This window comes from Rhinopithecus roxellana, chromosome 4 (assembly GCF_007565055.1).
Source record: "Rhinopithecus roxellana isolate Shanxi Qingling chromosome 4, ASM756505v1, whole genome shotgun sequence".
Lineage (NCBI taxonomy): Eukaryota > Metazoa > Chordata > Mammalia > Primates > Cercopithecidae > Rhinopithecus > Rhinopithecus roxellana.
The window spans coordinates 157,505,224-157,531,553 of NC_044552.1; the positions used below are offsets into that span (position 1 = coordinate 157,505,224).

Here is a 26,330-nt window from a genome sequence, read left to right on the forward strand (position 1 = left end):
AGGGGAGAGGATGGCTTGACCCAGGAGGTCTAGGCATGAGTGAGCCTTGGTCATGCCCCTGCATTCCAGCCTGGATGATGGAATAAGACATTGTCTCAAACAAAAACAAAAACAAAACAGGGTATGTATTACTGTCCAAAAGAGTATGCAAACCTAAAAAGGGATGGTCCAGCACCAGACCCACATACATATATGGTAAATTGATTTTCCATATAGATGGCAAAGCAATTCAATGGAGACAAAAATATTTTATAAAATCATTCTGAACCATTTGGATATCCATGACAGAAAACAAAAGCAGAACTTGACTTTTGCCTTTCATCTCAACTTATTTTGAGATATCTCTTCCACCTAAGTGTCAGAGTTGAAACTAAACCTGAAATATGAAAGTTCCATGAGAAAACATAAAATCTTTACAACCTTATAGAAGGCAAACTGTTTTGAGGCAGGAGTCGGTAAACTCTCACTATAAAAGAAAACAAATTATGATGTGGGCTTTCATGACAACTCATGCTCACCAAAAGTCATTGTTATGAAAATAATTAGGCAAGTAACATATGAGAAGAAAAATGCTCTCTGTCCATATATCTGACAAATGGCTTGTGTCCAGAATATAGGAATATTTCTCTCACTCGCTGAACAGACGACAAACAACTTATGGGCAACAGATTGAATAGGCATTTCTTGGGGACAGATTGATGTACACATAGCCGATAAGCACCTGAAAAAAAATGTCCAATATCTCAGCCGTGAGAAATAAACAATTATAATCATCATAATATGTCACCAAACCCCCAATGGACATGGATATCATTAAGAAGACACCACAAACAGTGGTGTCACTGATGTGGAGTGAGGATGTGCAACTCTCTCTTATACTGGTGGAAGTGCAAAATGAAACAACCACTTTGGAAATCAGTCTGATGCTTTCTCCAAAAGTTCAATAAATGCACATTTACCCTACAAACCTGCAATCCTATTCCTGAATATTTACCCCATGGAAATGGAAACATAAGTCCATAAAGACATCTACAAGAATATTCATAGCAGCTTTATTTTTATAACCCCAAACTATAGACAACTTCAATGTCAATCAATAAGAAAAATGAGTAAATAATTTGTGATCTAGTCACACAATGGAATACTATTCAGCAATAAAAGGGAGCATATTATTGATACTCTCAAATAGCATAGATGAAGCTCAAAAATATTAAGTTAAGGAAAGATGCCAGATAACAAAAATGAACATTATGTATGAGTCTATTGATGTAAGGTTCCAGAAAGGTAAAACTAATTTCTGGTGAAAGAAACCAATGTCATTTGCCTCTGGCCATGGGAAGAGAGTAGCAGAGACTGAGCAGTAAAACAAAGTTGTTTCTGGAGTGATGTAAATGTCCTGTATCGTGATTGAAATGTGAGTTACACAAGTGTACATGTTCATCAAAATTCATCAAACTACATCTAAGATCTGTGCATTTGACTATACATGAAAGTGTATCTCAGTTGAAAATAGATTTAAAAAAATCTCCCTAGAAGACTACACTTGCTAACACATCCAGTTGCTTGGAGAATCAGCTTGCTGGAATGGGGAATCTGGGCTTGAGACTGGGTTACCATGTGTAGAGTCTCTACAGAGACAGTGTTGCATTCCCGTGGTACATAATACATTTCAAGTTTTCTCAGATAGCCACATGTCATGAATGTGAGGATTCTGAGAGGTTGGAGCAATATTCCTGGGAGGAATGAAGGGAAGCACATTTTCCAAGATGCCCCCACACCGGGGTCCTCACTGGCTGTGCTTTTGTTTTTCTTTCTTTTTTTTTTTTTTTTTGAGACGGAGTCTCGTTCTGTTGCCAGACTGCAGTGCAATGGTGCAATCTCGGCTCACTGCAACCTCCGACTCCTGAGTTCAAGTGATTCTCCTGCCTCAGCTTCATGAGTAGCTGGGACTGCAGGTGTGTGCCACCGCGCCCAGCTAATTTTTGTATTTTTAGTAGAGACGGGATTTCACCATGTTGGCCAAGATGGTCTTGCTCTCTTGATATCATGATCCACCCGCCTTGGCCTCTCAAAGTGCTGGGATTACAGGCCTGAGACACTGTGCCCAGCCTGTGCCTCTTACTCAATTGTTTTCTGACTCCTCCATAGCCGATGGACCTTTTCAGATCCCGTGGTCTACCCAGCCATCTCGCTTTATGCTTTGGGTCCCACTGTTCCTTTGTCTCATCCCCCTTCTCTCAGTCCTGGAGTTGCTGCGGCCAGTGGAGGATGGGCAGAGAGTAGGAGAGGAGGTCCTGCCCAGGAACCAGTCCTAGAGAAAGAGCATCATACCTGGGAGTTAGTTTTCCAGGACAGCTTTTATAAGTTTTGTAGACTTAAACCCACTTGACCCAACTAAAAATGTATTGACAGTAATACTATTTTCATGGTTGTTTTTCATTGTAAATGCAGAGCCTTTTAGCTACATGATGAGTACAGAGAGTAAGGGAGGCTGGCCTGGGAATGATAGCATTTTGGATGGCATTTCCTCCTTGAAGAAATGTATGTTAGTTCCAAATCACATGTTACTATACAGTCCTGTAGAAAGAGATAAAGAGAGCTAGACAGATATAGATGCATTTGTATGTGCATAACAATCTATAAGACACACATCAAAATTCGTACCAGTTCCTCCAGGGGTATGTGCTTGGCAGAAGGTAGAAGGAGGGTATTCTGGTTCCTTTCTTTTGCACATTTATGTATGATCTCAGTTTTTATATGGAGTGTTGATATGGTTTGGCTATGTCCCCACACAAAATCTCATCTTGACTTGTAATCTCTATAATCCTCATAATCCCCACACGTCAAGGGCAGGACCAGGTGGAGGTAATTGGATCATGGGGGCAGTTTCTTGCAAGCTGTTCTCATGACAGTGAGCAAGTCTCCTGAGATCTGATGGTTTTGTACATGTCTGGCATTTCCCCTATTTGCACTTACTGTGTCCTGCCAGCCTGTGAAGAAGGTGCCTGTTTTTCCCTTGCCTTCTGCCATGATTGTAAGTTTCCAGAGGCCTCCCCAGCAATGTGGAACTGAGTCAATTAAAACAGTTTTCTTTGTAATTTACCTAGTCTGTCTCAGGTATTTCCTCATAGCAATGTGAGAATGGAGTAATACAAGCATATACTACTTTAGATATTTTAAGATAAAAATTATCATCTATCTTTGAAAGGCATGCACAAATGGGAAGTTTAGGAACATTTCTGTTGTGGCAATTGTATGTTACCCTTAATGGAAATATTTCAAAGTCACTTGTTAAGACTTTGTTAGAACAAAATGTAGAGGCTGCTGGGTGTTCTTGAATATTCTTCTGCCTCCTATAACTTGTATTACTTTGGAATTTCCAGTGGCTTGACAATGAACTACTGCAGGAATCCAGATGCTGACACAGGCCCTTGGTGTTTTACCATGGACCCCAGCGTCAGGTGGGAGTACTGCAACCTGACGCGATGCTCAGACACAGAAGGGACTGTGCTCACGCCTCCGACTGTTATCCCGGTTCCAAGCCTAGAGGCTCCTTCCGAACAAGGTAAGAAGTCTGTGTCCAGTCATCTACGTGCTTGGACAATGGGATGAAAAGACATGAAAAACCACACTGATGCAGAAGCCTTTAGAGCTACGTAGGAGCTCGAGTGTTGGTTGAGGTTCTGCCATGCCCAAGGAAGCCTCGGTGCCGTCCCTGGGAAAGCCAGGGCTGTGACTTTAGGCACCACTTGTGGCACTAGTGACTTTAGGACAGGTGCAAAACCTCCAGGGTGCTCAACTTAACCACTCACCTTGTTCTAGAATGGGTTATGTCAGTGTCCCAGTCAAATTCCTATTTTAACATGCTGTCAAGTGTGTGATTATTTCCAAGCCAATAAGCATTTCCAGTAATTTCTTAAAATAGACAGTGTTCATTGCAGTCTTCAGCATGGTGGCTCCTGAGGAATGTGGCCTCTGATTCTGTCAAACTAGAGAAACCTGTCATGACTGCATTGATTCCGTATCGTCTTGGGTCTATGTGGCTGTCTGTCTGTAATCATGTTTTGTTTTGTTTTGTTTTCTACAGACTGTATGTTTGGGGTTCCTCCTCATTGCTCTGAGACTCTTATTGGGAGTATGAGGCTTAAATTAGGGGAAGGGGAGTTGACATTAGATCTTAAATGACTGGGATAACAAATCCATGGGGGAAAAAAGCCACTTGTACTTGTCCCCTATTTTCTTTCTGCAGACCAATCAACTTGTCTATCCAAGTTGCAGAACACCACTCCGGACTTTTCCTTTGTGTAATTTGGTTGCTTGTGGTTGGTCTGACATGTGAAGGGACCTTGAGCTGGGGAAGCAGCTTGGCCTCCAAGTCCACTGATGACCAGCACCCTGAGATTGCCTGGGGAGGTGGTACCAGGCAGTGATGAAGATCATGAGAGCCACACTGCCCATCATTACATTTGAGCCACTCCTGGGGAGAGCAAGAGGGAAGAAGGAGAGGTTAGGATGTTAGGAAAGATTCTACTTGGCCAGTATTATTGTAATGTGGCATTGTGGTCTCTGGATTTAGTGTGAGTTGATAGTTGACTTTTTCCTCGAGTGGGTGCTTTTGTCTGTTCTGCAGAAGCATCTTGGTGGCTCCTCTACCTCAAAGTCCCTTGATGGGGTCAGTTCCATTTCTCCACTTCTGGCCCAATCTGGTACACGCCACTGACTCTCACTTCCCGGGCTCTCTATTGTTGACAGGCTGCCTTGAATTTAAGCCCAGTCTGACTTACCTGCCTCAGACATCCACGGTAGTGCCTAGAACTCATGCACCTTTGACTCCCATGGAAGGGAAGTGCAGTAGCTTCCCAGGTGCAATTCTGGTGTCCTCACCCACATTGAGGATGTATGAAAATCAGGTTCTTAGAGACTGGAGAAAGAAGGAAGAATGGGAACAAGATTTTTCCCAATGGACTGTGAGATTCCTCACCTTACCTTGATGTAAGACAAGTGAGGTTAACCCCAAGCCTGGTGAGAAGGGTTCCCATCAGACACTGGGAAATCCTGAGGACTGTTTCCTGCAGAAGGATGTGGTTGGTGGGATATTCAGGTTTGACTCATGCTTGAGAAAGTTAGAGTCTCTGGTTGGAGAAAGAGTTTAATAACTATTTCATTTCCACCAACACATTCAGTACAAATAATAAATAAGTAAAAATAAATAGAAACATTCAGTTTTATTTTGAATAGTAGGAATAGGGTATCATCATTTCTGTAGTTACTCTTTTAGTACAGTGATACATATCCACTGTGTGTAAGGCATACTAGCAGAAATTGAGCTCAGCACTAGAGAAGATGATTGCATTCCATGCTATGCTTCTTTTTTACGAAAGACTTCCATAGATAGATTCTCAAAACAACCCATGGCAAATGAAAAGTTATTTGGAAAACTCAGGTTCCATATTCACTGGGGTGTAGAATCTCTGGTTGGTTGGGGAGGAATTTCCTCTTGCAGTTGTTATTAATAATTATATGAATAATTATTAACTATATTAACATTTATAATTTTGAAGACCTTGAAGGGCTAGAGACAACAGAGAAACATTTTTGAACACCCTTTGTAGTCCCTGCACTGTTGTAGACATTGGTGGGTGGTACCAAAGATAGGACACTGTCCCTACCTCCACAGACCTTGCAGGCTTGCTGCAGAGAGAAGGCAGGGAGGAGGAAAAGAATAGAGGCACATGTGTGTAAATCACCCCCACAGCAGTCGGTTAGTCATGGGAGGCTCCCCAGAGGAACTGTCCTGAAGCTGGCTGAGAGAAGGCAACATTTCAACATAGAACAGTTATCCTTGCTACATAAAATCACGTACACACATGCACACATGTGCACACAGAGACTCACATGCAAAAGAATCCTTCGTGCCTTTCAGTAAACTTTACATGGTTTAGATGATGATGGTGATGATGATGGAGATGATGGAAAGAATGACATCATGTTCTAAACATATTACATCGAGTCAGAATAACAATGAGAAATAGCTATTTGTACCAATCAAGGTCTTCTCAGAAAATATCTCATTCTAATGTCGAACTATACCAATATCTTTAATCACTTCCCCAACAAAATAATTAGAAAGTGCTTATATTTCCTTGAAAGGAGAGTGTCCTGTGTTGTTTACTACCACTTTTTAAACTTAGAAAGAAAAATCTAAAAAGTGTTTATGGTTTTACTCTTTAATTTCACCTTTGAGATGTGAAAAACTAAGCGCTTGGAATTCGTCCTGAATTAAACGACACAATTGCTAACTTGGACCCAAAGGTTAATTCTTTCCCACCTTGTGCCACAGCATCCTCTTCATTTGATTGTGGGAAGCCTCAAGTGGAGCCGAAGAAATGTCCTGGAAGCATTGTAGGGGGGTGTGTGGCCCACCCACATTCTTGGCCCTGGCAAGTCAGTCTTAGAACAAGGTAAGAACAGGCCCAGAAACCATCTATACTGTCCTTCCACATAGGCCTCACAAAACCCTTCTACATTTACACAAAACCCACACAGCTGAGGCATCAGTCCCTGCCTCCATGTTTTCTGAAGGAGGAAAAGATATAGAAAAATAAAAAAATTATATTATCCTAGGTTCTCTGCTTTGAAAACGGCCAAAATTGTCATCTTTTTCCTGATCTGAGCAGCTCCATCAAAATCTGTAGGCACAGTGATTTGCACCAAGTTCCAATATTGCTGGAAAATACTGAAGATGCTCTGAGGGTTTCTATGGATATCCATTGTCTCACTGTCAGATGAAAAGAAAGGGAAGTTTTTAGAAATGTGACACTTTGCAGTGAGAGGACAAGAGCAAACTTATCTGCAGTCTATCACAGGCACAGATTTTTTTAAACACTTTTGTGAATCATTGAATTCAATGCCGAGGCTACTCATCTATTCACAAACACGTGAACAAATTATAGGTCGTGATCCCCATCCATTAAGATTGATTAGTCCCATCCCACAGAACCTGGACCTTCTGGGTATCATTTCAGTGGAACATGCCTTTCACAAGTTCAGTTTTCTTGGGTATCTCTTAGGAAACAGGCCCATCCGCTTGCTTGTTTTGCTTCCTCGGCTCACTTCTACACCAGGTTGCCTGTGCTCAATTGCTGTTCTCCCCTAAAGAGAGTTCCTTTCACAGGTTTATGAAATGCCATCAACAAACCTGATCACACTGCATTTCACTCTGCTGTCGATTTGATTTTTCTTTACTTTATTGGTTAGAAACTCCTTGCTCAGGCCGGGCGCGGTGGCTCACGCCTGTAATCCCAGCACTTTGGGAGGCCGAGGCGGGTGGATCACAAGGTCAGGAGATCGAGACCATGGTGAAACCCCATCTCTACTAAAAATACAAAAAATTAGCCGGGCGCGGTGGCAGGCGCCTGTAGTCCCAGCTACTCAGGAGGCTGAGGCAGGAGAATGGCGTAAACCCGGGGGGCGGAGCTTGCAGTGAGCTGAGATCCGGCCACTGCACTCCAGCCTGGGCCACAGAGCGAGACTCCGCCTCAAAAAAAAAAAAAAAAGAAACTCCTTGCTCTACAGAGCTTTCACCTTCCACATATTTCAGATTCATTATTTCCTAAACTGTGTGGTGGTCGATGTCCTCATGGATTTATCAACGCGCTGCCATCATACGCTTTTTATCTGTACTCTTCATTACAATCTGTTTCCGAGTGACTCACACCATTATTCTGAGCTCTCACCTGCCTATGCAGTCCTAGAGAGCAAGTGATTCAAGAAACATCCCCCAAAAGTAAAGTTTCTCAGGTAGGATCAGAAGACCCTCATGAGTCACTGCTGCTCAGGATCACATCTGGCTCCTCGAAGAGTGATTCATCAGACCTTGTATAGATCTTGTCACAAAAATGAAAGAGACCTCGGGGGATGATCTTGGGCTGGTCACTTCTGTTGGAGTCCCAGGCTGTGGGGTATAAGCCACGGCTGTAGAGCTTCATGCGGAGTCACTTAGCTTTGCTCTCCTGTGGACAGGCTGTGTCTGTACCTCCCCCAGGCATTAGAAGAAGTGGCATAGATGAGCCCTTCTGAAAAATCCGACACCTGGAACACCAGTCAAAGGTACCACCATCCTGACATTGGGCTGGTAGCCCTTTCCTTTGGGAATATGAACATGATCAAATCTGAGTAAATCTGTCTTTTTGGCTTTCTATACAATGGAGTAAAATAAACCATCAAATCTGAACAAAGTCTTTGCATGTTTTCTTTCTAGGTTTGGAAAGCACTTCTGTGGAGGCACCTTAATATCCCCAGAGTGGGTGCTGACTGCTGCTCGCTGCTTGGAGATGTATGTTTAAGGAACAACTGACAGGAGGTCTTATCTTCAAGACTTTTTTCCTCTTCCTCTTCCTCTTCCTCCCTCTTTTGTTCCCTCCCATCTTCCCCTCTTTTCCTCCCCACCTCCCTTCCTTTTCTGGAAGGAACACTAGGAACCAGGGAATGCATGCACAGAAGCCTGAGGCAGAATTTCCAGGGAAATTGGATGAGAGAGGAGGGAAGTGTTTCTAGAGAGAACCTGCAGAGGGGAGACACAGTGCAGGTGATTTTGTGGACCTGGATAAACTGCTGGACAGAGCTGTTCACTACCAGAAGCATCAGTCTGTATTAGGCCATTCATGCATTGCTCTAAAGCAATACTGAGTCTGGAAAATTTACAAAGAAAAGAGGTTTAATTGGCTGATGGCTCTGCAGGTTTTACAGGAAGCAGGATGCTGTCATCTCCTCTGCTTCTGGGTGGACCTCAGGAAGATTACAATCATGGTGGAAGGCAAAGTGGGAGCAGGCATGTCACATGGCCAGAGCAGGAGCAAGAAACAGAGAGAGATGTGGTGGGGGTGCCAAGCACTTTTAAATGACCAGATCTTGCAAGAACTAAGAGTGAGAGCTCCCTGATCACCCTGAAGATGTGGCCCAAGTCATTCAAAAGGGATCCACCTCCATGATCCAAACACTTTCACCAGGCCATACATCCATCACTGGGGACTACAATTCAACATGAGATTTGGGTGGGGACAAATATACAAACTATATCACAGTCTCTGCCAAAACAGACTGAGAACATTCCTTAACTCTCAGGTTCTGGCAAACTGTGAATTTTGTTTCTTGCTACTCATAAGTCACTGATTCTGGGTGGCCAAGGGTCTCAGGAAGATAGTGCCAAGGTCATGGCACAGAGGGTACCTGAAGGGGCTGGACCATATTTTTCTCTTGACATCCTCATCTTTTCTAGGTTCTCAAGGCCTTCATTCTACAAGGTCACCCTGGGTGCACACCAAGAAGTGAATCTCGAATCTCATGTTCAGGAAATAGAAGTGTCTGTGTTGTTCTTGGAGCCCACAGGAGCAGATATTGCCTTGCTAAAGCTAAGCAGGTACTGACGGTGCTGTCAGTTAAGAAACAGTTATTTGTAGGAGAGGCAGGTTTGGGATAGGTGACAAGGCACACAGGGCACTCACTCTGCTGGCGACTCTGGAGGGCAGGGTGTTGGTACAGACAAGGATGGTCTGGCCTGGATGGGAAGGCATGGGGCAGGGGCCAGAGCTGCTCTTCTGGGCCTGACCACAAGCCCGGGGTAACGTCTTTGGGTCTGTGAACCGATGGGTGATGTCCTGGGATGTTTTGACACTCTAGGAAGGTGAGAAGGGTCTTTCTGGCTCAGCCTAAACAGTAGCTGATCTCCCTTCTGCCCCCCAGTCTCCTCCCTACCATCCCAGCAAATGTGCAAATACAAGGTCTCTGCTCCTCACAATCCTCAGAGAGGTAGGGTGCTCTGATGGCTTGAACAAGTAATTTGGAGATTTTGAGTTTTGGAGGAGTTCTCTGATAGGCTGATACATTTTGAGTTTAGAGTTCCCACCCACATCCCCACACCCCTAGAGTGCTCCACCAGGGAACCTGTAGACTGAGGACTTCTGCACCACAGATGTCTAGTGCCCAGAAGCAGAAAGTGTGTCTGCTTCAAAGTTGGTGGCAATGATGATTCTTGGTCAGAGTCAGAACAGGGCATTTCTCATACCCAGTCCTTTATCCTCTTGAACTTACTAAAGTAGAATCAGGTCTAAAAACCAGAGTTCTAATGTTTGAGAGTTCCTGGAACTCTAAGATATATAAATGTTCTTTGAAAACATAGCATTTTGTTCATGCAAGGTGCTTATTTCCAATCCTCTTTCATTTGATGGCTAGCATTTTACTGGATTTTTACAACCATGGTTTAGTAACATTCACTGAGGAGGAAGTGAAGGATCCAGATGGAGCAACTTGCTCTGGGCACACAACACATTTGCAATTTTATACCCTCTTGATGATGTCTCAGCCAAACATTCTGCCCAGTCATCAATGCCCTCTTCAATTAATATGAAAGGACACACTTGGCATGGGATTCCAGTTGTGCACAGAATATATATGAGAAGTACACCTTTGTCATCCCTACTTTCAAAGGCGAATGCCACCCTCAGCTTCTTGCATGCAACTGATACCTTTCAAATGAAACCTTGTATCTGTGTAGTCCATAGGCAACCACAGGCAAATGTGAGGGTGAAACTCTGTGTTCTATGTTGCTCTGAGTCATTGAAGCAAGGCAGTGCCAGCTCAGAGGGCTCTGGGGCCTCAAGGTAAGGATGCCTAGTTGTAGATACTGCAGCTCCCAGCTAGGTAGTCAAACATAACTGCTAATACTTCCCTTATAGGCCTGCCATCATCACTGACAAAGTAATCCCAGCCTGTCTGCCATCTCCAAATTACGTGGTCACCGCCTGGACTGAATGTTACATCACTGGCTGGGGAGAAACCCAAGGTGAGATCAATTCCATTGCCCATGTAACAAATTGTTTTTGACCTGCAGTGCATGTTACAAAATGAGCATTTTAGAGATCGTTGTGAAATTCCTATCCATGAACACTGTCCAACCCTCCTGACTTTGCCTGGGCACCTGTCTATGTCTCCATAATCAGTCTTCAAGGGATGTGGGCAGGGGGAGAGAGCCCATTTCTTTGAGTCTTTCTCTTTTTTTGTTTCCAGAATCTTTAAAAAAATGATTGTATGTTTCCCTTACACCAAAAACAAGCAAAAAGCCAGTAGATGTCTTTGAGTCTCTTAATTATAATTTCAGCATTCATATTGCTTCCCAGGTAGGGGGGGTTTTCACCCAGCCCTCAAGTTAAGGGTGTTAGATTATTTTTCATGTGAAATTAGCCAGACTGGGTTTCTAAACATGGTGTAAAACAATAACGACAAAAGTTATAATTAAACTAGTCTTCTTCCCAAATACCCACATGTCTAACATGTGTGGGAGGGTGTTAGGCAGGGGACCTACATCTGGGGAAGAGGCAGACAGGCCCCGTGGCCCCAAGTCTAGGACAGCATGTGGTATTGGTTGATGGGTGAGAGCAAGAGAGGGAACACTTGTGCAGGATGTGGTATCAGCACCTGTACTACACTTTAGGGATTCCTTCTCTTTGCAGTATACCCTGACAATAATTATATCCATCAGACTTACCCCCTTGGCAGCAGGAAAACTAATACTCTTAATGTCTCAGTTCTACTTTCTTAGAGGTGCAGGTGAGGACACAGGGAGTCTGGGGCCCTGGAAAAGCGTTCTGACTCTGCCACTAGCCAGATAGACCTGAACTAGACACGTTACCTCTTTGTATCACTTGGCTCTAATCCCTTATCTGTAAAACCAGCATTTTCAAGTGGTGCTTTGCACATCAGCCTTTTGTATACACTTTCATTTAATGAAAATTCTTTGGGGTTTTTTGAAAAGGTTAAAAACCACTGGCCTAGATAATTTCAAAGCTGGGTTTCCTTTTTCTGTTCCTTTTCTATTACATTTAAAACCTCACCTCCTTGACTTCTTGTTCCCTTTTTCTGCACTGCAGTCTGGGAGCACTGAGGCCAAATAAAAGGAAACTTGGCTTGAGGGACACCTATGGGTGTGCCAGGCTGCTCCTGGTGTTTGCATATTTTAAAATTTAAATACTAGAAACCTCTGCGAGTTAGGTATTATTTTTTCCATTTTACCATTGAGGAAGCTGGGGTTCAGAGAAGGTGCAGGGTGACAAACCTGAACTGGAACCCTGGCTCTCGCCTATCAGCTGTCTGGACTTAGCAAAGTCATGAGCTCTCACTGATGGTTTCCTCAGCTGATGTGGGCTGCAGGGCTGTTATGGGGGAAATAATAAGAAAGTGCATCAAGTGCCGAGCACATACTAAGCACTCCATCATGGCAGCTCCTACTACTAACACAGAATAGAGTTGAATCTAACATGACTCCTTCTTGCAAGTGACAGAAAATCCAACTCGAATTGGATTAAGCAAAACAAGGGAAATTCTTAGTGAGCTGAAAAGCTTCAGGCTCACATGAGGCCCCAGATCCCAGGCACTCCTGATCATGGGGTAGGCACTATTTGGGGCACAAAGGTGACACTCCCATTGCTGCAGATGCTGTCATGGCTCTGGCTCTGCTGAGAAAGAATAAGAAAGGCCACTCTCCCCATTACATGAACAATAGTCTGCCCACTCTGAGAGACTGAAATTGGGTCATGGTCCTGCCCCTGAGCCCGTCACTGATTGGCTCTGACCTGCATCAGCTGTTCCATGCTGGAAGTAGAGGCAGGACCCCATTCATACCCAGAAGGGAGCTAAAGGTAGATCCCTCACCAGGATTATGGGGTGTAGGGTGAAAGGCTGCTGGGCAGCCAGAAAGCAAACAGATCCTCTACAATACTTCAACTGATGAAAGCATGAAGCTAAAATCATAAGGATCTGAGTGCGAGTTCTGGCTCTCCCATCTTCCATGTGACATTGGGCAGTTACTTAATCTCTTTTAGCCTCAGTTTTCTCATCTGTACTTACATATAAGGTGATTACGAGGATGAAGATTATGCATCTTCATCCTCACCTTCCAACACCAGCATCATCATCCCCATCACCATCATCAACACCATCATCATCATTACTACCACTACCACCACCATCACCATCACCACCACCATCATCACTACCACTACCACTACCACCATCACCATCACCGCCACCATCGCCAATATCATCACTCTCAACATCACCACCATCACCATCATCACCAACATCATCATTACTACCACTACCACCACCACCACCATCACCACCATTCCACCACCATCACCAGTATCATCACTCTCAACGTCATCACCACCATCACCATCACCACCACCATCATCATTACTAGCACTACCACCACCATCACCATCACCATCACCACCATTCCACCACCATCACCATTATCATTACCACCACCATCATCACCATTATTACCACCATCATCACCATTACCATCACCATTATCATTACCACTAAAACCATCATCACCACCACCATCATCACCATTATCACTACTACCACCATCACCATCACCACCATCATAAATAAACATCACATAACCGGCGTGTAGCTGGGCATTGACCACAGAGCCCACTCACTGTTTCCTCTCTCCCACCCCCATCAATACATTTCTAACCACCATCCTGCACTGGCTCCCTGTGTCCTCTGGTCTCACCCACATGTCCACTGAGAAAATGATTCTCAGAACACTAACTAGACCAGGAAGAGTCACACAATATAACTCAGGTCTGTTTATCCATTTTCTATGTTGATGACATCAGATCAATGGGTCTTCTCAGCTTCTCAGAGGGAGGTCGAAATTCTCCCCTTCTCCCCTTCATGTTTCCAGACCTTCCTTGACTTGGATATTCCAAATGCAGAGTAGGTATTGAGGCCAAGGGGCTCTTCCATGTCAGCCCCATCTGCAATGACTGGGCTGGTCCTGCGGCCCTCTCCCCAGGGCCCAGTCAGGGAGGGCTTCAATCCTCAGGTCACCCGTGGCCTCCCTGCCCTCAGAGGTGCCATCTCTATGTTGGCCACTGGATGGCAGCTCATACTCACAGACCGCATCAATCTCCTGGCAACTAGTGGTGGGTTTACCCCCTTATCAGGATGTTTGCCTTGCTCTGAGAGCAGATCCAAAAGCAGTGATATCTAACTTAATTTTCAACAAGATATTTTGAAAAGTGTGCTCCCTCACACGTCTACACAGTCCAGGTCATGCACCCCCTGCCCGGTGCTTGGTAGTCAGGAGGAGCTTCCTCCATGCAGCTCCTTCCTGGCTAGGGCTGAGCTGGGCTCTGGAGCGAGGCTCTGGGAAGAGCCTCTTCCATGCTGCTCATGTAAACTCCAGATTCAGTGTCAGTTTTCTGAACCTGAGACAATGATCTAAATGCAGTCCAAGACTTTGAGGGGGGAAGAGAGAGCGCCTCAGCTCTTGCCTGTGTCATGCTTGCAAAGCAAAGGATTTTGCAAAATTCTAATGAAAGCTGGGCTTGCAAAATTGGAAAACTAGATTATGTGTGAGAGCACTGAGACATCCCTGCGCGTGTCTAGGGATGTCTAGGGAAATACAACTAGGAGAATCTTCCCTAGTTGTATTTCTTCTCCCTAATTGTCAAGGAAGTGTAAATCAGAAAATGAATCAGGACAATTTCTACCTACTATGTTAGCTAATATTTTAAAAATTGAATACTCACAAGGGTGAGGCGAAGTAATTGTTTCCAGTCACATTTTATACCGTCACACCCTTTTAGAAAATAATTTGGGAGTGTTACTGCGAGATAGAAGTATGTCTGTGTAATTATGGGAACTTAGACTTAAAATAATAAGAAATAAGAATGAACTTTATGAACAAACATGTGGAAGGTTGGAAGCAAGAGTGGGACCAACGTGCTTGGGGAGGAAGCATTAGGGCACTGACTCCACAGACCCAGGCTCAAGCTGAACTACACAACCTCCTTATGCCTCAGTTTCCTCAACTGTAGAACAGGAATGATGAAAGTGCCTGTTTCATAGGACTGTTGCGAGGATGAAGTGACATACACCACATTAAGAGCTTCTGCCTGGAAAGGTTAATTCTTAGTAAATAATGGCTATTCTTTTTTAATTTCAATAAAATATACACAACATAAGAGTTACTATTTTAACTATTTTGGCGGGTACCACTGAGTGGCATTCAGTACATTCACAATGGTGTGCAACCATGGCCATATTTTCAGAACGTTTTCCTCATCTCAAAACGAAACCTCATGCCCATTTAGCAGTCACTCCCCATTAAAATATTAGTTATTAAGATTGTAGCATTATTTTAAAAACTCATGATGTAACATTGATTGAAAAAATCAGTATATAAAATTGTGCATTATAATGTCAGTAGTAAAGAAGCCTATAAAAAATCTGAAAAAAGTATATAAAAAGAATAGCAATTGCATTTCTCAGACACTCTTTACATTGTAAAAATCATTTTTGTACTTTCAAAACAAAAGCAAAAAGTACACAAACAACAACCAACGCGAAAGCACCATGACAAAGCCCAGATAGTTAAATCCAGGTCTCAGGAACACAGAATCACATATGATGTTTACACTCTCCAGGGTCAGAGAGTCCAGGGGCACTGGGAGCTGCCTTGTGTTCCACAGCCTCACGGACAGACAGGACGTCCAGCGCCGCTGCTCTGTTCTTCTGGTTTCCTCCTAAACATGTTTTGGGTGCAGTAACCATTTCTTTCATCTTTTTAAACACAGGTACCTTTGGGGCTGGCCTTCTCAAGGAAGCCCAGCTTCATGTGATTGAGAATACAGTGTGCAATCGCTATGAGTTTCTGAATGGAAGAGTCAAATCCACCGAGCTCTGTGCTGGGCATTTGACCGGAGGCACTGACAGTTGCCAGGTAAGAAAAGATCAAGAGACCAAAGTTAGTCTTGTGCTCTCCCGTCTCGGTCTCAGCCCCTTAGACTTCAGTCCCAAAGTGACAAATTCTAGCAGGATTTGTCCACGTTAAATCCCAGTTTAAGTGTTGCTCAGAAACTCCCTAGATCTGTCCCTGAATGCGTATTCAGATCATCTAAGGGGATGTCTTGGGGCTTGAGTTCCAGATCTGTAGCAAGGGAGTTTTAAGTGCCATAACTACCTCAGGTCACTCACCCTCCTGGGGTGTGCTGGTGGCCAGGGACTAAAGTAGTGACTTTTCTGGTAGGGAAGGAGGTAGAGGGTACAGGACAGAGACCAACTGCACACACTTTACCGTGATGCCTAGGCTAGGCCAGTCTAAAGGGAACACCAACATAGGGAGAGATGTGTGCAGGATTCACAAGGGGTTTTTTACCCCCAGGAGAAACTAAGTGGTGTGGTTTCACTGAATAGACTTTGCTAAGTACTTAAGCACTGCAGATGCTCGAGTAATATGCTCATAAGTTCCTTTCCGATTTCAATTACCAGGAAAATATACATGTGGATAACAGACGAATGCCATAGTAAAAGGCTGGCAGGCTAACCCTCACCTGAATTTTTCCCTACCTCTGTTTAGGGTGACAGTGGAGGGCCTGTGGTTTGCTTCGAGAAGGACAAATACATTTTACAAGGAATAACTTCTTGGGGTCCTGGCTGTGCACGCCCCAATAAGCCTGGTGTCTTTGTTCGTGTTTCAAGCTTTGTCACTTGGATTGAGGGAGTGATGAGAAATAATTAATTGGACAGGAGACAGAATGAAGCATTGACTCACCTAGAGGCTGGAATGTGGGTAGGGATTTAGCATGCTGGAAATAACAGACAGTAATCAAACGAAGACACTGTCCCCAGCTACCAACTATGCCAAACCTCAGCATTTTTGGTATTATTGTGTATAAGCTTTTCCTGTCTGACTGCTGGGTTCTCTAATAAGGTGACATAGCTATGACATTTGTTAAAAATAAACTCTGTACTTATTTTGATTTGAGTAAATTTTGGTTTTGGTCTTCAACATTTTCATGCTCTTTGTTCATCCCACAAATTTTAAATGGGCAGACTGAGGGGTTTAGCTGCTTTTGATAAGGAACAGCTGCACAAAGCCCTGAGCAGGCTGCAAGGTCACAGAGGGGAGAGCTGAGAAGTCCTAGGAAGTTGTCCATGCATTTACCTCATCAGCTAAGGAGGGCTTGACACACATTTTTACTGTCTTTATTTCTAACACTAAGATGAATGTTTTCAAAGCTGCAACATGTATGGGGAGTCATGTGAACTAGTTCTGTTATTGGGAATGAAGTCGGTCACTGACTGCTTGATTTGAGCCCCGGAGCACAGAGCAGAGAGCTGTGTACCATGGAGTGAACCGGGCCATGGACATGTAACACAAGACCAGCTGAGAGTCTGAATGTTATTCTGGGGCACACGTGAGTCTAGGACTGGTACCAAGAGCATGTAAATGAACAACAAGCAAATATTGAAGGTAGACCACTTGTTCGCCATTGCTAATTGCCTGCCCGGTTTTGAAACAGTCTGCAGTACACACGGTCACAGGAGAATGACCTGTGGCAGTGACACATGTTTAGAAGGAAGAGAAAGGGAAAATGTACATTCTTTACAATTTAAAATTTTAATTGTTACCAAACAAAAATATCCACTCAAAATACAATTCAACAATGCAACAGTCATCTTACAGCAGAGAAATGCAGAGAAAAGCAGAACTGCAAGTGATTGTGAATAAAGGGTGAATATAGTCTCAAATCCTCAAAGAGCTGTGTTTATTTCATCAACAAATAGATTATTCGTATTCAATTCTGATGTGTTTTAAGGATTAAGATGCTCATTTTACAATTAGCGCACATGTGTATATTGTCACCTGTTTTCCTTACAGAAATGTTCTTCCTCATGGTTAATGTTTCCGTTTGGTACCAATTTTGCCTGTTCACATAAAGTATTTCATTTTAAAAACTCAGCATAAAATACAGATTGCATCTGAAAAGATATTGAATATAACATACAAAGCAGAACACACAAGTTCCACATTTCAAAAGCCTCGATAACAAAAAAGAAAGATCAAATCCCTTATTAGTCTCTGTAAAGTCATTTATAAAGCATCTTCTGATCCTGTTAAGCATGGATACAATTGACCTTTCTTTTAAATTAAAATGTAAGCTCTTCCCCAAGGCAACTCGAAGTGCCAAAATTGAATGGGAACCGTCCATGTTTTCCACTTATGACCACGGCCACCATCGTAACTGAACTCACAAATATAAGAAAAATATCCCTTCACTTTTAAAATCCTAAGACCCAGAAATCAGAATCCATGGGATTTGTTTAGTGAAAAAGGGAATCTGTGGCTCTATGTGTCGACAAAAGGAGGGCCAGACATGTCCCAAATAATCTCAGAACCACAGCATCATTTTGTAAACAACAGAGGCAAGACCTCAGATTGTACAGCAGATTGGTTCCTATTGCTGGAACAGGGTCTAAACCATGCCTGGAACCCCAGATGTTACAGAGGAGGTGGACGAGAGAGACTCCTGACCTGTTCACATTGCAAAGGTATGCGGAAACCAAGGTGAGCAGAGAACATGAGTGCGCACACTCTATGGCCCAGGTGCCTGTGATTCAGCTTTCTCATTAACAGGATTCCCAAATCGTCATCCTCCACGCAGTCTTCAGAATGGTCAGTTAGGGGCTCAGTCCCTTGACTGATCAGATTTGATGAAAGCATTTCTGTACAACTTTCTCAAATCCTTGGTCAGCATATCCCACATTCTTGATGGAGCTGTCATGAGAATCAGGTGGGGGGCTTCTCTTGTCTCTCTTTAGCCTAATGGGTCAGAGACCACAGGGAACACAAGAAAAAATCCCAGGAAAGCCTGTGCACCTGACAGGTTCTTTGTTAAACTGGCTACATATTATGTGTTCCCAGAAACTTCAACAGCATTACAAATCCTAACTCATCCAACACGATATAAAAATACTCTGGATAGTTTGAAGTCTTTATACAGTATTACAACAGCGCAGCATGTTGTACTGAAACGCACACGTGCATCTCCGCAAGGCACAGTTTTGCAAGGAGGATCAGCTCCTGGATAGCTCCTTCCTTCTGTCTTTGTCAGAGGCCTCAAAGGTGAGAGCCGGAAACTGGGGTTTTCTTATTCCTGCCACATTTATAGGAATGTGGACTGAAAAAACAAAGGAGAAAGTCTTTAGGGAAGAGTATGTAACTAGTTAGAAGAGGGTCTTCTGTTATTATTTAATAGTATAGCTGGTTTTGATCAAATACATTCATGCATAACTTCTCATGAAAACCCAACTCCAAGGTAACAACAGTATCTGTCTCCAGGCTTGTTTTTTATCTGTGTTCAGACCTTAGTCGGGGGTGTTACAGGAAGTCAGGGACCCCAAATGGAGGGATCAGCTGGAGCCACAGCAGAGGAACATAAATTGTGAAGATTTCATTTTAATATGGACATTTATCAGTTCCCCAAATTAATACTTTTATAATTTCTTACACCTATCTTTACTTCAATCTCTGAACATAAATTGTGAAGATTTCATTTTAATATGGACATTTATCAGTTCCCCAAATTAATACTTTAATAATTTCCTACACCTGTCTTACTTTAATCTCTTAATCCTGTTATCTTCATAAACTGAGGATGTGTGTCACCTCAGGACCACTATTGTGTTAACTGTACAAATTGATTGTAAAACATGTGTGTTTGAACAATATGAAATCAGTGCACCTTGAAAAAGAACAGAGTAACAGTGATTTTCAGGGAACAAGGGAAGACAACCATAAGGTCTGACTGCCTGCAGGATTGGGCAGAACAGAGCCATATTTTTCTTCTTGCAGACAGTCTATAAATGGATGTGCAAGTAGGGAAGATATTGCTAAATTATTTTCCTAGCAAGGAATATTAATAATTAAGACCCTGGAAAAGGAATGCTTTCCTGCGGGGGAGATCTATAAACAGTTGCTCTGGGAGAGTCTGTCTTATGTGGTTGAGATAAGGACTGAAATATGCCCTGGTCTCCTGCAGTACCCTCAGGCTTACTAGGATTGGGAAACCCTGTCCTGGTAAATTTGAGGTCAGACCGGTTCTCTCCTCTCAAACCCTGTTTTCTGTTGTTTAAGATGTTTATCAAGGCAATACATGCACCGCTGAACATAGACCCTTATCAGTAATTCTGCTTTTGCCCTTTGCCTTGTGATCTTTGTTTTTGCCCTTTGCCTTGTGATCTTTGTTCTCCTTTTTGCCCTTTGAAGCATGTGATCTTGTGATCTACTCCCTGTTCTTGCACCCCCTCCCCTTTTGAAACCCTTAATAAAAACTTGCTGGCTTTAAGGCCCAGGTGGGCATCATGGTCCTACCAATATGTGATGTCACCCCCGGAGGCCCTGCTGTAAAGTTCCTCTCTTTGTACTCTTTCTCTTTATTTCTCAGCCAGCTGACACTTATGGAAAATAGAAAGAACCTACATTGAAATATTGGCGGCTGGTTCCCCTGATACAGGGGTTTGTTAGCATTGTAGCATTTAAGTTCTTCATGAACTTCTACTGAATTAACATGTGTTTGGAAATGAGCTGTTAACATGAACAAAAACCAGCAGAAATGATAAAATAATCCAGTGTGATTTTAAAAGGGAAATAACAAGTTTTAGTAATCTAGTACTAAGTAATTTTTGTAGAGTAAATAATCATGGATCACAAGTAATGTGCTTAATTTGCAGCACTGTAAACCATACTTCTGCTAGATTTTTTTTCATGTGTAGAGACTAGGTATAATTAATTAATGTACCCAACTTTTCATTATGAAAAATTATAAACAGAAAAAAATTAGAAAGAATCTGGGTACCTTAAATTTTAGCTGGTATAATCCTTCATGTTTATATGTTAGTTCCTTGCACACCATTTGGACAACCCCCCTCCACCCACATTCCCCAAGTCAAAAAAAAAAACCTCTCCTAGCTGTTTATTTTTAATGTGACTGAAGCGGTAGAAGAGTCTTGATTTCAAAGGACTCCCTTTTCTTCCATTTTTTCCTGATGAGTTTGCAAATCTGATCCCTGATTGGTTTGGGGATAAAGAATGAAAGCATCCCTCTCACTTTGTAAACAGATGCAGTCAATGGAATAGAATCAAAGGAAAGAAAGCTGTTCCTCAGTACTTTTTATATATTAAAACTATTTACAGTTCCATGTTCTTAATTCCCAGGTCATTATTAAGATTGCTTTTTAATTGTTAAATTGGATGTTATATCATTTTTTAAAACTGCACAAGCAACACAAGACTACGTGTTCTAATTTTTAAAGAAAATCAAACAGTACAGAAGTCTCTGGCAAGAAAGTGATGGCCCTCCCTTCCCTACCCCTCTTCCCAGCACATGTGTGTCTGCAGAGGGCATATATTATTATTTTACATCTTTTACTATACATTCTCATATTCATATCTCTATCTTCTTAATGAAAAAATTTCAAACAATTAGAAAGAATTTGTGTAATGTGAATTTTTCTTGACATAATTCCTCATGTTAATGTATTATCTGGGTATTAGTTTTCCTTATACCCTATTTAAACACCCCCCTCCAAAACTCAATCTCTCTCTTCTCTATCTTCCTACTAATGTCTATTACCTATATATCATCTATTATCTATTTATCTGTCGACCTATCTATCCAGACATTACCTATCATCTATCTATCATCTATTATTTATCCTTTATCTACTATCACTTATCTATCTACGATTGTCATCTATTATATCTATCTATCTATCATCCATCTACCTATTATCTATCATCTGTGTGTCATCTGTCTTCCTATCCAGCTACAGAGAGAAACTGCCTTTGGTTTTAGTTTTTTATAAATACTATAGTATGCTGTTCAGTGACATTTCACTTTGTAATCAGTCTTGAAAATCTACCTATGCCATTCCATCTACACAGACTTGACTCCTCACTCTGTAGAGTAAGCCACATTGTTAATCCCCTGCTGCTGCATGTCCCAGCGATTTCCACTTTCACATATCAGCAGCTCCTGCCTTTAGATCACTTCTGAGTCTTAGCACCTTATATGGAAATGCTTCTCTCTTCACAACCACATTTAAAAAAATAATGTGTATTCTTATCTAGCTTTGGAGAGTTTTTTTACATTAACCTTTTGTATCTCCTTTGAATTTTTTGCTTACAATATGACATGAGGATTTATTCTTATTTTTTTCCCTGTGGATATTCAATTTTCTCAACATCATTCTTTCCCCAGTGGTTTGAAATGTTGCTTTTATTTAGGGTGCATTGAATTTTGGACAGTACCTGCCAAGTTTTTCTACATCATCCACTGTCTCTGGCAAGGCAATACCCTTGGTTTCGGGCAAAAGCATCACGAGGCCACCACAAATGGATGCCAGGATACCTGTGGAATAGGGGGAAAGTGTTAACGCCCCCGGAAGACATAGCTGGGCCCTCTCCCATGGGTCTGCTCACTCTGAAGCCACCATGTTGCTCACTGGAGTAGCTCTCAACCACAGCAACCTCTGCATCCCAGATCAACGCCCCAGTTCTCCCTTATCACAGCTTCAAAGCTTCTCTCCCTTCCTCAAACCCTAAGTAGCACCACGGCCCCTGTACACCTGGCAGTCATGTGTTCACTCACACATCTCACAGTGATTGACTGAGTGCCTTCTGAGTGTCTTCTTAAGGTCCAACACCCAAGGGCTCCCCTCCTGCATTGCAGAGAAACAGAGTGCTGGAGGGGAGTCCCCTCTGCGCCCGCTCACTGACACTGTCACTAACCTGCTCCTCTCCCTCCGATTCCTCCTATCACCTTACAGTGGAAAACTTGTCCTGCTGTCTACTCCGGGACCAGCCTTCTCCTAGGCCTGTCTCTTTCGGCTCCTCACTGTAGGGATCAACCCTTCCTCCAGTATCTTCAACCTGTTGGGAGAAGCTTTCAAACATATTCAGATCTTTCCTGTTTGACCAGCCTTCTCTCAATCTCGCCTCATCCTTCCATTATCATCCTTTCTTTTCCTGCTCTTTAGAGCCAAACTAAATAGGAACACTTTTACACTGTTGGTGAGACTGTAAACTAGTTCAACCATTGTGGAAAACAGTGTCACGATTCCTCAAGGATCTAGAACTAGAAATACCATTTGACCCAGCCATCCCATTATTTGGTATATACCTAAAGGATTATAAATCATGGTGCTATAAAGACACATGCACATGTATGTTTATTGCGGCAGTATTCACAATAGCAAAGACTTGGAGTCAACCCAAATGTCCATCAGTGACAGACTGGATTAAGAAAATGTGGCACATATACACCATGGAATACTATGCAGCCATAAAAAAGGATGAGTTCGTGTCCTTTGTACGGACATGGATGCAGCTGGAAACCATCATTCTCAGCAAACTACCGCAAGAACAGAAAACCAAACACTGCATGTTCTCACTCATAGGTGGGAATTGAACGATGAGATCACTCGGACACAGGAAGGGGAACATCACACATCAGGGCCTATTGTGCGGAGGGGGGAGGGGGGAGGGATAGCATTAGGAGATATATCTAATGTAAATGACGAGTTAATGGATGCAGCACACCAACATGGCACATGTATACATATGTAACAAACCTGCACGTTGTGCACATGTACCCTAGAACTTAAAGTATATTAAAAAAAAAAAAAAAGTAAGACTAGATAATGTCTAAAAGAATACCTCAAAAATGTAAAACAAATTTAAATAATAATAAATGGTAGAATTTAAAAAAAAACCACCCTCCCCTATTTTCTCTACTTCTTTGTATCCTACTGATGTGCTGGTAAATGCCTAACAACCTTCTTTGGGCAATCAAGCCCTGACTGGCAGCATCTGCTAATGTGCATGGTGTAAATGCTCCCACTGTGGGCCCTTCGGGCTGCTGACACAACATCCCTGACTGTGCCACTGGGAAGAGATGCAGGAGCCCCGTCAGTGGTGCTTCCACCATAGAGATGCAGCAGACACAATCTAAGGAGCACAAGTAATACTGAAGATGTAGCAGATGAATTAGGAACTGATGAGTGTTGGGCATTTATTGCCTCTGTTTCTCATATATTTCATATTCTTTACTTTTTGATGATATCCGTGCTTGACGACTGACTTACAAAATTCTTGAAAATGTAGCTGATATGGTTTGAATCTGTGTCTCCACCCAAATCTCATCTCAAATTGTAAACCCCACATGTTGAGGGAGGAACCTGATGGGAGGTGACTGGTCGTGGGGGAGGTTCCTCCATGCTGTTCTTGTGATAGTGAGTGAGTTCCCATGAGATCTGATGGATTTATAAGTGATCATTTTCCTTGCTCTTCTCTCACCTGCCGCGATGTAGGACGTGCCTGCTTCCCCTTCCACCATGATTTTAAGTTTCCTGAGGCCTCCCCGGCCATGTGAAACAGTGAGCCAATTAAACCTCTTTTCTTTATAAATTACCCAGTCTTGGGCAGTTATTTCTAGCAGTGGCAAATGAACTAATATGGTGGCAGTTGGCCCTGGTGAGTGGGAGGTGCCAGCACCAGCACAGCACCATGCTCCAGGTCCTGCCTCTGCCTGCCCTCCCCTGTACTCAGCCTATATCCTCTCTGGCTCTGCTCCAGTCAGGTTCCTTCTGCCTCTCGCTGGCCACCAGATCCACGTGTACTACTTTCAGTCCTTAGGGTGGACCTGGTCTCTCATGCCCTCCTGCCTCGGGCTTCTCACCTGGTTTCCACTTCCTTGGCCACCTCCTCTCCTTCTGCCTAGGTCTGTCACTTTGCCACCCCTCAGGTCTCTGTACTAGGCTTCTGCTTTCCTCGTGCTCTGTCCTGATTTTCTGGGGGCCTGGGCCACTCCCTCAGCTTCAACCAGTCTCTACTGCCAGGTGGCTTCCAGCTCTTCATCCTGAGGCCATACTTCCCTCCTGAGCTCAGCAGTGTTGAGCCTGCTGGTTTCTGTTTCCACTTGAACTCTTCCAGGTGCCTCAAACTGTGCACAGCTGACACAGAGCCCCATCACCCTGCAGACCCCCAACCTTGCTGCTCCAGTGTCTGTGCCACCTGTGTCTCCCCAGGCACCTGGGCCTCCCAGCTCACCATGCCCTCTCCCTGTGTCCATCAGTGGTCCCATCTTGCCCAGCTGGCTTCTAAGATATTTACTCAATCTGTCCACCCTCTCCATTCCCATTGCCACCCCCTTATTAGAAGCCACTGTGACCTCCTGATGATGATGTCCTTGAATTGTCACCCCCAACATCATCCCTCCAACCCACTTGCATATCTACCATCAGAGGGATGATGCTGGGGGTCCTTCCAACCCATTTGCATATCTGTTTCTACAATGCAAGGCCAGCTCTGTCCACCTCAGGGTGAAACTGTCCAGTAACTTCCCACTGCTGTACGTATAAAGAGCAAAGCCTTGGCATGTCCTTGAGGCCCTTCCAGATCCAGTCCCTGCCCTGCCCTGGCGCTGCCTTTCTTAAGGTCCGGCTCACACCTGCCATCCATCCTCTAGCACCAGGTGCTTAAGGATGCGGTGTCCTCTTGCTCTGAACTTTCCACTGCCTGGAGCACAGCCAGCCCCTCTTGGCCTAGACATTGCCTCCTTCCTCCCTGACCTGCTCCCCTACACTCAGGGGCCAAGGGTCCCTGTGACCTATTCTCATAGGAGCTTCTGCTTTCGGGGTCTCAGTAGTTATCACATTCTGTTGTCACTGAGTTTTTAGAAATTCAGCTGTCTCCCTAGCAGTCTCAGGCTCTGCCCTGCCTGCCACTGGGCTATGGGCTGCAGTCCTGAAGGTCATGTGTCATGTCTCCTGGACTAGTCTGTCTTTGCTGGACAGTGGCACTTTCTGCTTTTTCATGCTGACCACAGAATTAACACTCAGCTTGATGACCAACTCCCATACAATAATTTGAGGTGATCCTGTATTGAGGTCACTGGTGTCAAGTGGTAGAAGCTGACTGTCTGTCCCTCACACTGTCAAAGGACTTTTGCATGAATCAGAAGGTCTGTCCGCATGGACTCAGTATTTTCATTCAAATTTCAACTGCTGAACAATAAATGAAAAACATTCTCTACCAGAAGTAAGGAAGTGGAGGTAGAGAAAGGGTTGGGGGAGAAAGGGGCCAGCCCATATCCTTTACTGCAGAGGAAGGCATAGGGGAAGTGTGTGAAACCCAGGCAGGACAGTTGGATCAGCCCTGGAGAAGTGGGACACTGAATTCCCCAGGGTCCTTCCTAGACTGTGATTCTGTCCCTTCACAAGTCCTACAGAAGCTGGAGGTAGGAGGAGCGGTGCACTCAAGGGATCTAGAGGAGGTGATGGAATGTGTGCCCGAGATTCCATGTCCCCTGCTCCCTCTGGGTGGATTTTTAGCATCAAAGCCAATGAAGATATGATATCAATAGACAGAGAACACCAGAAATACAATTAGTCATTAAGCTTATTTTTGT

The 26,330-nt window shown here is 43.6% G+C and overlaps 2 protein-coding genes across 3 annotated transcripts in view; one reads left to right on the plus strand and one right to left on the minus strand.

The window, feature by feature from the left end:
* Nucleotides 1-16,420, plus strand: part of LOC104667539 (apolipoprotein(a)) — an 84,521-nt gene extending 68,101 nt beyond the window's left edge. Inside the window, exons 15-21 of the mRNA XM_030929434.1 lie at nt 3,384-3,565; nt 6,341-6,461; nt 8,261-8,335; nt 9,278-9,418; nt 10,734-10,840; nt 15,654-15,799; nt 16,348-16,420. Of these exons, the coding sequence (XP_030785294.1) occupies nt 3,384-3,565; nt 6,341-6,461; nt 8,261-8,335; nt 9,278-9,418; nt 10,734-10,840; nt 15,654-15,799; nt 16,348-16,383 (808 nt within the window). The 3' untranslated portion in view covers nt 16,384-16,420. The remainder of the gene's footprint in view (nt 1-3,383; nt 3,566-6,340; nt 6,462-8,260; nt 8,336-9,277; nt 9,419-10,733; nt 10,841-15,653; nt 15,800-16,347) is intronic.
* A 1,043-nt stretch (nt 16,421-17,463) lies between these two features.
* Nucleotides 17,464-26,330, minus strand: part of SLC22A3 (solute carrier family 22 member 3) — a 106,240-nt gene continuing 97,373 nt past the window's right edge. For both annotated transcript variants that reach the window (XM_030929437.1, XM_030929435.1), the window contains exons 10-11: nt 22,172-22,271; nt 17,464-19,040 (exon numbers count right to left, since the gene is read on the minus strand). In XM_030929437.1, coding sequence (XP_030785297.1) covers nt 18,980-19,040; nt 22,172-22,271 — 161 coding nt within the window. In that variant the 3' untranslated portion in view covers nt 17,464-18,979. The remainder of the gene's footprint in view (nt 19,041-22,171; nt 22,272-26,330) is intronic.